Source organism: Centruroides vittatus, unplaced genomic scaffold (genome assembly GCF_030686945.1).
Source record: "Centruroides vittatus isolate TY-2023 unplaced genomic scaffold, ASM3068694v2 contig_466, whole genome shotgun sequence".
NCBI classification, from domain to species: domain Eukaryota; kingdom Metazoa; phylum Arthropoda; class Arachnida; order Scorpiones; family Buthidae; genus Centruroides; species Centruroides vittatus.
In genome coordinates, this window is record NW_027122260.1 from 1,012,900 (window position 1) to 1,026,384 (window position 13,485).

Below are 13,485 nucleotides of genomic sequence, written 5' to 3' on the forward strand. Positions count from 1 at the left end.
TCAAACTTGACAACTGCAAGGTCACACGAGTAGACAGATAAAACCTTTCGTATAAATTTAGAAAAATTGTATTTAAAACTATAAAACTATTGTAATTTTTAATTATTTTCATAATGGAAACGATTTATTATTAATTTTTTGAATTTTTTAATGTTTTTTTTTGTTTTGAGTTTTGTTTATACCTGAATCAACGACCTCCATATTGATTATTTTTGTAGAGAAACCGTGTTATGAATGTGCTTTAAAACTAATAGACTATCAGAAGGAAGTTATAATAATTTGTAATAATACGTAAGGTATTACAAAAGTTTAACTTTTTATTAAGAAATTTGAAAAAAAAACATGTAAAAATAGTATGCAAGTACAAAAATGTGCTTTTTATATTAAAATTGATTTATTAACAATAAAAAACGCTTTTTTAAAGGTTTTTTTAAAATGTTTTTAGTAAAAGAAATATAATAATAAAGACGAAAAAAAAATAATAATGATAATAATAATAATAATAAAGATGTTGTTTATTTCATGATCAACAACAATCAAAAACTGACCGTTTCCATCCGAAACTCACCTTTCCTATGACGTCACACAAGATTTGCGCTTGTAGACGGTACTTTGATTTTCGCCATTTTCTATTTACCTTAGCCTAAAAATTTATATTTTTTATGTTATATCGTCAATAGATAACATTAAATAACTCGGCGGAAATCCTTGCTTTTGACTCATCGTCCTGCGTGATTTCATTTCTCTCGTGCGTAACGTCATACAGCTTGGCACTATGTGCGGAAAAATACATAGTGCCGAGGGTGTGATGAGTCAGTGCCGACAGTTCATCGCCGGAGTTGAGCTGGGTGCAGTTGTGTGGTTTTGGTGCAGTTATTTCCTTAGCTTTAACAAACGTTTGTTAACTTAACATACAACATGTGGGATCGGAGAAGGATAGGAAGGTTCTTAGGACTGTTTCTAACAGGTAAATTTAAGTTTTTGTATATTTTAAGCTACAGCGGTTACCGTATATATAATATACACATACATACGTATATATATATATATATATATATATATATGTATATACATTTTGTGGTAGTAACTTACATTACCAGCAGCAGGTATGAAAACTGCTATCTTTTTTTGTTTTCTTATCAGCGCGATCGAGTTCTTTGTAAAGATACAAAGCGAAAGAAGCGTTAAACTTACCTCAACTTAAAATGACATTTTGTCCCGATATGTCACAAAATATGTTACAGGATAGATAACTCAGACAGCGCTTGTGGCCGAGGGAATTTATTTATTCACGCGCCACAAAACCGGCTCCCACACAACATATATATATATATATATATATACACACACACATATATATAAATATATGTGTATATAAATATGTTAAATTTATTTTCTTACATTTTTTTTTTAAATAATACGAGACTTTAGAAAAGAATAATCGATATAAAATGTTTATTTTAATCAATTTTTCATTAATTTAATTACGTTAATAAAGCCTTTAATGAACATTATATAAACTTTTATATAAGTTAAAATAATGGTAAATACTTGAAATTGAATTAAAATGTATTTTTAAACGTTATAAAATCCATATTTGTAATGATTAGTTTGTATTTTTGTACTTGGCATCTTGTAAAAGTCTTTCTTTTATTTTATTCATTATTATATATCTTAATAGATATTATGAGATAAAATTTTATATATATTTATATATATTTTTTTTAAGGATAAAATTAGACTTTATTTTGAATAAAATTTAAAAAATATATATAAAATATTTTAATAAAATTTAGGGCAGTACACTTTACTGGATAAACGCCAAGTGAAAAAGTTAAAAAAGAAATTTTTAAACGATGTTATATTAAAGTTAAATTTAATCTAAATAACATTATATTAAAATGATTAAGTTTAATTTGTGTTAAATATTATTTTAAACGAAAAAATGTATATTATTATCTGATTTAATAAAATTCTAAAATTACAAATTAGTTACGGGGTTTATTATTATTTATTTTAAAAATATATTTAAAAGAAATGATTGAGTTTTATATAGAATATAGGGTAACCCAAAAGTCAGTTATTTATTGCAATGACTAAATTATTGTCTTGTTCAAATACTTAATTATTTTTTTGTGAAAGAACACGGTTTACGACTCATGTTCGAAATCAGAAATACGGTTTTTGGACCACCCTATATACTTAAATTTATTAAAATAACAATTATATTTTTATATATTTATTAATAGATGTGTGTGTATAGAAAAATAATTGTCATTGTTAAATAAAATCGGATTATTAATGATCATTTTATTTTAAAAATTTGAAACTTTTATTTGCTTTTAATTCTTATCTAACAATGTACTGTACGTAATCTTATCATCCGAATATGACTATAAAAGATAATACATTGAAATAATACCTTTAAACTCAATAAAATTATTTCTAGAAATTAAAAAAGTTAAGTGGAATCTATGTCGAAATTATTCAAAATTCAGATTTGCTCGAAAACAAGTGTAATAATAATCATTTGAATTAATTTATATCAATAAGGGAATGTTTGGTGTATATTTAAATATTTTTTAATAACTATAAATGATTTTAAGAAAATAATAATTTAATTTTTTAAAGAGATGTAAGCAAAATTATATAAAAAAAACAAATGGTGCTGAGCGTTAAGATATCGAATGCCATAAAAATTCCGTTTTTAATGGTGCTTCCTTTCAACCTTTCACCCGCACGTGACCGCGCGTTTGCTTCATTAATTAAAGTGTTCTTTCTTCTTTCTTTTTTTTTTTTGGAGGGGTTTACTTGTTAGTTACTCGACTCCGATATCTTGGACTGCACAAACAGCTGACGTCAGCTGGTCCGAGTTTTGAAAAGCCAAAAGCACTACGTGAAATCCATATCATTTAATACAGGAATACATTAGAAAATGATTATTTTATACGGGGGGTTTCATTTTCCACCTTACTTAATTCCCTGTTTAATTATAATGGAGAGCCACCTGTAGATTTTGTAAGGAGCAATTTTGATTTTATTTAAGTTTTTTTTTTGTTTTGTAACGGAACTTTTGATGAAAACACACAAGTCACAGCTGCGACTAATAACTTGGAACGGTTATGTATCAATGCGCGTCCTTTTCTAGTGGATCATCAGTCGCTTCCATTGCCATGGTAACGCTCGTTTTGTTCTCATTCGTTCTGCTTCCCCATCCTATGTGAGCTTCGTGCGTGGAATGGTTACAGCCGTTGTCGGTTTAAAATTCATTTCTTCCATGCGATGCTTTCTTTCTTTTTTTTTTCTTCCCCCTTCTTCTGCTTTTCTTCTTTCCCCTCATTTCGAAAACGGAAGCTCCTTGATCGTGACGTAGTTACCGGAAATGGTACATTCATTTTACTTCGTTTACCGTATCTGCGAGCTTCTTTTTTTCCTGTAAGTGATCTTTTCACCTTTTCTCTTTAACCGCTCTTGACACTTGTCTCAATCAAAGAAAATGTAGAAAGAAAAGGATATATAACAAGTTATATTTTCTAATTTTTTTGGGAGTATTCGTTTTCTCTTTCTCTCTCTCTCTCTTATCTTATTTCGAGTTTGTAATATTTAGAAGTTTAAACAAGGTCATTGATGTAACCTTAGGTAAAACAGTTCTCTACATCGACGCCAGGGGGCATCGTGCGAACTTCCTCTTCGACAATGATCTAGTGGAGACTACACCCCGTTTTTCTACAGTTACTTGTAAATTCAAAAAAATTCTATATAAGTTACGTTTATGCGGGTAGAAAGATAAAATGCCCAAGTGTTTTGTAACGCAATCAATAAATATTTTGGAGTTGGTACCATTTTCTTATGTTCAGTCGATGTTTCAAGATTTTTTCCCAATTCTCGCACAAGATTTCTTCCAAATGTATTAAAATTGTTTAGGTTTTATTTTATATTATTTCTCTCTTCGTATAAGAAAATGATTTACATAAAACTTTAAAGGAAGAAAAAGAAAAAATATATTTTAATAAAAATCAATCTTGTTGGTGGAGTGCCAAATGGATTGGTCTTTCTATACTAAAGTTTGTAATTTGTTTTCTCTTATGTTGAGATAATGACCCAAGAGACAAATTTTCTTTCTAATTGTAATTTTTTTGTTTTTTATTAAATTTCCATTGTTTTAAAGGAGCATCCATAATATTTGAATACGATTTATTGCCAGAAGTCGTCTTTGCATATTTTTGTATATTACAACTGAAGAAAAATGAATATGTAAACAGAGTTGCAATATACAAAAATATGAAAAATATGTACATCTGTGTAACCGATGCAGGTTTTTTTTTTATTTAGATAATAGGAAAAATATATAAAATGCCAAGTTATAAAACCACTGAAAACATACGTTTCCATAAAAGAGAGTGCAGTATTTACAAATCGTATTTTTGTATATTCAATCTCTGATTAAATATTCATGTAATCAAAGCTGCAGTATACAAATATATTTATGTAACTACCAAAACATTTTTTTCCAATAATAAGAAAAACATGTAAAATGCCATATAATGAGATCGCTGAGAATATAATTTTCCATAAATCTGCATATACAAAACTGGGGAAAATACATATATCTATGTAACTAATAATCATTTTTTGTTTCAACAATAAGAAAAATACCTTAAGTACCAACTTACATAACTACTGCAAACTTAAGTAACTTTCTATAAGATCAAAGTATTTACAAATCTGTTGGTCTTTGTATAGTAACATTTTTTACTCCTCTCAAACTTGTTTTACACTTTACTGCCTTCTTAAGTAAATAATTCTTGAAAAATATTGAAAGATACGATAAACTGTGATGTCTGCTTGTCACTAATTTGGATTACATTTCCAGAAAGGATGATAAAAACATTGGCATCTTGTCATCTTTTCAAGATACATATTCATGTGTAAACTACTTACTTACCAAATGTAATCCTGTAGAATGTTTGCTTTGACTGGAAGGAAAATATTGAATTTGGGATCAAATTTTACCATATATAAGGTTAATGCAACAAAAAATATTTTCTACCTTAACTCTATAACTTTCAAGCTATAGGTCCAATAGTTTATTGAATCACCCAAACCTGCATTATCCAATAAAGTGTCAACGTTTGCTACGCCATGTTGACTTTCATACTCTCCATAGAAAGACAATATATCCTGTCCGTAAAATTAGTTTTTTATAGAATGTAGTTAACTTTATTAATTAATAAACTTTCTTAAAATATATTCAATTGGCAATGATTCAATTAATAAAAAAAAAGTTACATATTTGGAAGAAATTCTTAATCATGAACAATGAGTCAGTATCTTAAATTGATGAATAATAACCAGAAAAAATACTTTTTAATACAAAAAAAATTTATAAATAAATAAAAATTAAATTTTATTTAGTTTATAAATTAAACATTTTATATGTCTTTCTTTCATTAATTAAATTTTTATAGAAAACTCAAAAACTGTTTAGAATGGAGTCAATGTATTTTGTTAAAATTAAATAATTAAAGTTGAGTAATGTGCTAATGAGAAAAATTACAAAATAAAATGAATCATTTTAAAACTCAATATTTAATTAAGTAACAAAATTAAAATTACTAATTGGCAAAGAAAACATTTCATTCTATAATTCAACTTTACTTATTTTTTTATCAATATACATTATTTATTTTGTTAATTTTTAGTGCTAACATTTTGTCTATTTTATTTTTATTTATTTATTTATTTTTTAGAAATGTGCATTAGTCTCAACTTTTCTTGGAGAACATTAATATGTAAATCATCAGCAACTTTCAATTGCTCTTAATTTAGGAGCAAACAGCATCTGAAAATTAATTTATGATTTAAAAATGGTTTAGAAATTAATGTTCTTCTGGCAATCAGAAATTTTATTATTTATAATAAATATTAATTCTATATTTAATACTCTACAATAATTTGATATTAAGATGGTTCTATTTTTATTTTAAGTTTATTTACTTATATTCATAGTGAACAAAATATATAAGAAACATTTTAATTTATTTTGTTAATTTTTAAATCAAATTAATTTTTTTCTTTTTTAGAACACTAATTTGTAAACCATCAGCAATTTTCAATTGCTATTAGCACCTAAACTAACAGCATTTGAAAATTGCTGATGGTTTAGAAAATTACTGTTCTTGCAGCCAAGAATTTTAAGTCAAGCCCAAGAAAATTATAAATATTAATTCTCTACTTAATACCTTATGATAATTTGATATAAAGATACATTATTTTCATTTTTAATCTATTTATTTACTTATTTGCATAGTAAACAAAATGAAAAAGAAGCATTTTATTTTATATATTCATTTATTTTTGTTAATTTTATAGCTAAAACTTTGTCTTTTTTGTTTTCATCATTTTAGAAAATGCATTCATTTTTTTAGAAAGAACATTAATTTCTAAACCATCAGCAATTTTAAACTAACAGCAGAAATTAATGTTCTTGCAACAAGGAATTTTATTACTTATAATAAATATTGTTATGAATATTAATTCTATACTTAATATCTTACAATAATTTCATACTAAAATAAAATTTTCTTAACTTAAAATATTTAAAAATGCAAAAAAAAAACTTAATGGTATTTTTCGTGAATATATCTGTGTACTGTATGTATATATAATACCTGATACATGAAGCAGGTGTTAAATTGTAATAAATTGTAATAGGTTAAACATTATCGTGCAATAATTTGCAAACAATATAATAGAATTACAAGCTTAGGTCATCTATATTCCATCAGATTATGGCACGAAAGTGGAATTTTATAATTAATAAAAATTCAATCTGTGTCAGTGTTAAAAGTAGTAGTATATTATTATTATTGAAATGCCTATGGCCAAAATTTAATTTCTTCAAGGAAGAGTATTTTTAAATTAAATTTTTATTATTGGAATTCGGATAAATTTGCTTTATGAAATTTTCTTTCTGGTTAAAAGTTGTTTCCAGAACAACGTTTTAAGATGAATTGGTGTTTCGTCTGACTAGGATAACATATGGCAGGTGTACCGAAACACCAGGGAAAGCTAGGAATAAACACCTCCGGCTGATGTGTTGATAGGAAGAGGTCGAAAGTTCAGGAAATGGTTTAGATTCCCTACTATACTAACAACATGGATCGGGAGGAAAAAAAATTCTTACAGAACGATTTTTCGATGTTTTTTAGATCCTTCTATCGAAGCATTTTTCATTTTTATAAAAAACGATGATTAATTTACGTACAATTTTAAAATTCTAACACTACATTCAAGACAGGTAAAAATCAAATAAGTAAACGAAAAATTGTTTTTATTTGTACTTAATATAAAAATTCCAGCTTTAATGGAGGATTAGGATTAGTTATATATATATATATAGGATAGTCTAAAAGTCAGTTAAGCATTGTAAAGACTAAATTACTGTCTTATTTAAATACTTAATTATTTACAAATTTTGCAAAAATTGACGTATTGCTTGCAAAGCTCGGTTAACTGTCCTCTGAGCCATATTTTAATTCGCTTAGAAACATTTAAAGTGCAAAAGTTGCTTTAAATATTGTAAAAAAATTAAATTTAATAATGGCAAAATCGCTAGCATCAAAACACACAAGATAAAATCTTAAGAAGATTAATCACTGAAAAGAGCAATTTATCCTCTTTTATAGTAATTTTATCTATTGAATTAGGTTAAATAGAGCAAATTCATGAAATTAGATACCCGATTTTTTTGTATAAAAAATATAAAAAAAATCATTTTTTTTAAGAAAGTACCTTTTCTGTATACTACCAAACGCTTAAACTTGCTTTTACATTGTCAATAACTTTTGGTTCTTATGGGAATCTTAAGGAAATAAAGTGAGGCAGATCGGTTCCCACCAAACTTCCACAAAGAAATCTTCCTGTCTTTTCTCCCTTCAGCTGCCATTGTTGAAAGACGGGTCAAGCTAAAACTCCTTTCGGTTTGAAGCTTTAATATAAGCGGATTGATATCTAGTTTTTCGATATAGATCGATACTTTAAATTTCAATCGGAATCTAAAAACACTATATTTAATCTCTTAATAATATATTCAAGGAGTATTTTTTTTTATAATTCTCTACGCGCATAAATAAAGTCTTATAAATAATATTGAATTTCTAGAAATAAAAGTGGGCATTACATCCTACCCTTATGTGTAGACTATTGTTTACCTCTAAAAAGTTACGCCTCAATTATACTAGTGGCACGACTGTAAGAAACTATAATATCTAAGAAAACAAAGATAAATTGTTTTTATACTTGGTTTCATTATCTACTATAGAAAAAGATAACATTTTATGTCTATGTTAGAGCTTGGAATCAAAATTGAGTAGGTTCTGGTATTGGGTTAAAAGGCTTTGATTGATTGTTTTAGAATTGAATTTATTCGCATAACATACTTTTAAAACTGCATTTTATTTCTCTTTGATATATTGTTTTTTTCTTTAGAAGAGAAAGAAAATTTGTGTTCGAAAGAATAGGGGAATCGTTAAATCGAGATGCGTTATTTGTTTAAATTACCGGAAAATTGTAACGTTTCCGAGCAATTCTTAACAATCTACTCTTAAAAAACATACAGATTTTATTTTGGCATTTGTTAAAATCCCATTCTTTAAAGACTTTACAAATTCTGTTAAGTAATAAGATTTCAATCGTGTGATTTTTTTTTATTTTTATATTTTTTGTGGATGTGAATTTTGTTCGATTATTTTTTGAAGATGTTTTCCGGATCGTAGCAACTTTTCTGAACAAGAAATTGAATAGAAACCGGCTGTGTCTGAAAATACCGGTTTGTAGTAAGGTCAAACCTATTTCATCTAACGTATAACATGTGACAGTGTTGGCGCAGTTTTCATCTAGTCACGATAGTTATTGAATGACGAATATATAAATACATATAGTTTTTTTTATAAAAAAAATCAGTTATTGTTTATAAAAAAATCAAAATTTGTTTGAGGTAGTTTCTTTCAAAACCGTTAAATTCATTTTTTTTAAATTGATGAATCATCCCACGTTTTTTACAAAGAAGTATTATTTATTGTTTCGTACAGAGTATACTATTAAAAAAAATCATTTTTTTAAATAAAAGAATTGTGTTATATTTAAAAATATATTTTAAGTATTTAGTTAAAAGTTTAAAAATAAATTATTTACTAAATAGTTTTTACATTCCATAAAACAAATAATAAAAGAATGCTTTTCCGTTACAATGAAGCATCAATTCATTTTACAGAAGTAATGGTAAATTGAAATATATTTTAGGATTTTTATCAAATTATTTTGAGATAATTTGTGTAAAAACGAATTAAAAGAAATCTCATTCTTTGTATTCAAACTTTAATTATTTATCAGATAAAGCTACTCTACGAAAATTTATAATTGATTGTTAAGGAGTTTCACCAAAATTAGCAGTTCAAACGGAGGAAAGAAACCACACCCCATCCCTCGCTTCCAGGCGGGTCGAACATCATTTACTATTAACTGATCATAATATTTTCCTTTGACATTAATAAATTGATCATTCAGATTAATAAAAAAATACCCCAATCATCCCTTTTATATATACACATACATATACACATATATACATATCTATACTGAAGAGATAGAAAAATAACTTTGTTCAAATGAAATTCTGTAAAGATCTTAAATCTACTGTATAGAATTTAAAATGAAGGCAGTGGTATTTCAAAGAAATGCCTAGTATTGGACTATGGATGAATCGAAAATTGAATGTATCTCTTATTGTATCTATCGAGATGCCCCATTTTTCTCGGTTGGCATCTTTTCAATAACTTGCTAACCATTTTTTAAAAATAAAGGCAGATTTAGGCAATATAATCAAACATATATTTAAGTTATATATTCAGAAATGAGTGAAAATAAAAAAATATATATTATTTTTAGAATGTTAAAAATGTCGACATTTGTAGAGAATCAATTCGAATTACTGGATGGTGTCAGTACCTTATCAGCATTAATTTTGCATGCTACAGTTCTCTTGATGTATTTATTATGGTACTTGACGTTGAAAAATTTATCTAGTAATATATAAAACGCTGTCAATACGTTTTCGAATAAGTTCTTGGATTAGTTTTTTTTAGCAATATATTAAATTTTTTAATATGAAAATTTATTCGTTACGTCAAATAATAGAATAATTTTATTATACAGCGATGTACGAAGCAATCTCTATAATAAGGAATAAAAATACATTCTTATGTCAGTTTTATGCAATGATTTTGTCGTATATAATAATGTATTATCATTATGCCAAGTATTGACACAAGTATCATATAGATGTGCGCTACTGATGCGCCAATTCTTGAAATGATGTTTTTGCCATATTTATAGGTTAACTTTTGAATACTAAATCATTTACAACATAATCGAATAGAGAGACGGATCAATATCGAAAATGAATTCAAATAAAGACGTCTAGATATAGGTAAAATTTAAGGTCAAAGTTCGTATATATGTATTCACAAATACATTCCAGCTTGCATCGTGTAAATAAGTTGTTTTAAATGTAATCTACTTGCAAATAATTTTCTAATCAATGATAATAATGGAACTTTCCTAGTAATTAGCAAGAAAGTTCAAAGTTTTCTTTCTTGTGCACCACTTCTATTAAAATTTGATGTCATTTGGGAGATTCTCTCCCTCCTCTGGTTCTTCCTCGTTTGGCATTCTGTTAAATAGTTTCATTAGATAATAGGGAAGTTCGTACTTTAGAGTATTTCAGACATTAGAAATTAATTCAATGTTAAGAGCTTTCTCATTCTTTTCCACTTCTCATTCATTAGTCTAGATGTAAAGTTAAATACCACCACCGCAGGTAAATCATTTGTAAAGTAGATGGGTTTGTAAATGTGATACCATGATTTATAACATTAATGGTGTGTTATTTTTAAAGATATATTAATAGAGTGAATTAATAAAATGAATTTTGAGAAAATTTGAATGCCAGACATTAATGCTGTTCAGAGTCACATGTAGATTTAAATTTAAAGTGTTTTTAGCTATTCAAAATATGATTAATGGTGGTTCTTCCTTAAGCGTATGAAACTATAATAAAAATTTTTATTATATGAACATACAATTACTGTATATTTTCATATGATAAAGATAAGCTTATAGAATTACAAAAAAAAAAAAAAAAGATAAATACTGTTTATACCTCTATACTTTGTTGTAGAAGCATTTAAAATGGAACAATCCTTTAAAATAAATTGAATTAAAAAAAAAGAAATGATATGAACACTTTGCAGAATCCACTGTCTTGTTAAGCTCCATTGCTAATTTGTCATTTAAAACAAGACATGTTTACTGATATTATTCTAAAGTTAGCTAATGACCAAATTTATTAGAATGTAACATGATAAAATGAGGAACATCCTGGTGGATATGTTGTAATGTCTCATTTCTTAGTCCTCATTTCTGCTTTTCCTTATTTGTCTTCCTAAAAATAACACTCTTTTCATTATAAGAACGAATTATTTTAAATAGTTGCCATTCATATTCCTGATAAATAAGTTTATATCTGCAATAAAAAAAAAATACATTATTTATGTAATAATTTTATAAAACACATGTTTATCATTTTCTTTGACATTCAAATAAATTTGACATTAATTATTAATTCTGAATTTATATTTAGTAAATAAGCATTTATATTTCTTTATTAAATAATAAAAATCTGTATTTAATAATAGCAGTTAAACATAGGTTTATTTTATTATTTTTATGTTTAGTTCACTTTAGTAATAGACTATTATATTCTATGTATATTGCTTGGACTAACTGTACTTTGTATTCATGTATATACATAACTGAAATGTATAGTTAGTCTAGTATAGAAAGTAGGATATATATACTGTACATAACAGGCTATATATTTCTCATATTTAATAGCTGCTAACAGAATTAATAACAACACATGAGATGTCATACAAAATGTTTCTATATAACTTTTGAAAGATTATATGAGAAGTCAGCATTGACAATGTTTTTAGTGGATAGTTGTGTTTGTTGGCACTTCTGTAATTATGTTAAATTCATAATACATAATAGTAAGAAAGTCTCTTTCACACCAATCTATTAAGTCCAGAAAGCTAATTCAATTTTGAGCGTGTGACCTGCTAGAATGACTTGGTGTAGTTCTCAGATTGCTGTGCTGCACTTCAGTTGCAATACTGCCCAGCTTATCATTTGATCTTCAACTAATTCTGTTAAAGATTTGAATTTCTGTTGATTAAAAACTTTAGAAAAGATTTTTTTTAGTTCCTTATGATTTGGATGATTAGAATTTACATTCTCCCAATATATTGTAATAGTTAAAAATTGAATTAAATAGAATTAATATTTACTATGAAATAATATTCTTAGAGTAAATAATATAAGAAAAACACCTGAAAATATACGCATTAAATGTTATGCAGAAGAATAAATCTATTTTTGGTGTCCACATCATATAGATAATTGGTAATTATAGTGTTATGAAATTAGCTTTTTATACTGTTTATCGTCACATTAAAAATATTTTCTAAAAAAATTTTGAATAAGGAGGACTTATTGAGGTCGAATTCTGTTTCTAAAAATTCTATTTTTTAAAAATAATTCGGAACAGAAGGATACAGACTTTAATAGAAGGTAGATATCTCCAAACAATAACTTTTACGTGAAGAAAAATAAGTTTTCTTTTTATGTGATTCAATGCTTCAGGAAATCAGAAAAATCAGAAATGGATTGAGTAGAAAATACCTGTACCCTGTACCTGCAGATTGGAAAATATGTTTCGACACTTTCGAATTTGAATGTTTTCTATTTTATATCCTTTTCCCCTATTCAAAGTTTGTATTCTTAGTGATAAAGTGAACAAATAAATTTTTTAAATTCTAAAAACAACAAATAAAAATATATGAATAATGTAAAGAAATCATTGTAGAGAAGCCAAACTTACAATTCCATTTACATTCAGATATTTGTTAAAGTGGTATTTTATAATACGTAACGTTAACAGTTATGGGAAATAGGCACAATTAAATATAATTGAGCACATGGAAGATAACTCTGCCATAAACCAATTGTCGATATTATCAGAGAATTTCCTAAAGTAAGTTGGACTAGATGGCTGCATCCATTTGGATCTTTTCCAAAATTATCAGATTCGTTTATTTACTAGAGATGATAAAAAAAATAAAATAATATTTCCTAAGTGTTTCTAGATAAATAACAGTATGGTAATTTATATATTGATTTATAAAAGAAATAATATAATTTAGAAGCTATGTAACAATAAATGTAACTTGATGTTTACTTGTTTGTATGGCCTAGTAAAATAATTTTTTTAATCGTCTCTAAGGACGTTTTTTCATTTATAAAACTAAATTGAACTACTAACTAATGGATGAATCATTAGTTAATGGTTTAATAATAACTGTA

At 26.2% G+C, this 13,485-nt stretch overlaps 1 protein-coding gene across 7 annotated transcripts in view; it reads left to right on the forward strand.

The window, feature by feature from the left end:
* The first annotated feature begins 802 nt into the window (after positions 1 to 802).
* The window catches only part of LOC136977668 (fasciclin-2-like), a 170,240-nt gene continuing 157,557 nt past the window's right edge, over positions 803 to 13,485 (forward strand). For 5 of the 7 annotated variants that reach the window (XM_067273206.1, XM_067273205.1, XM_067273208.1 and 2 more), the window contains exon 1: positions 804 to 967. In XM_067273206.1, the coding sequence (XP_067129307.1) occupies positions 919 to 967 (49 nt within the window). In that variant the 5' untranslated portion in view covers positions 804 to 918. Of the gene's footprint in view, positions 968 to 13,485 lie in introns of all 7 variants that reach the window. The other 2 variants (XM_067273203.1, XM_067273204.1) reach the window with 2 other exon arrangements.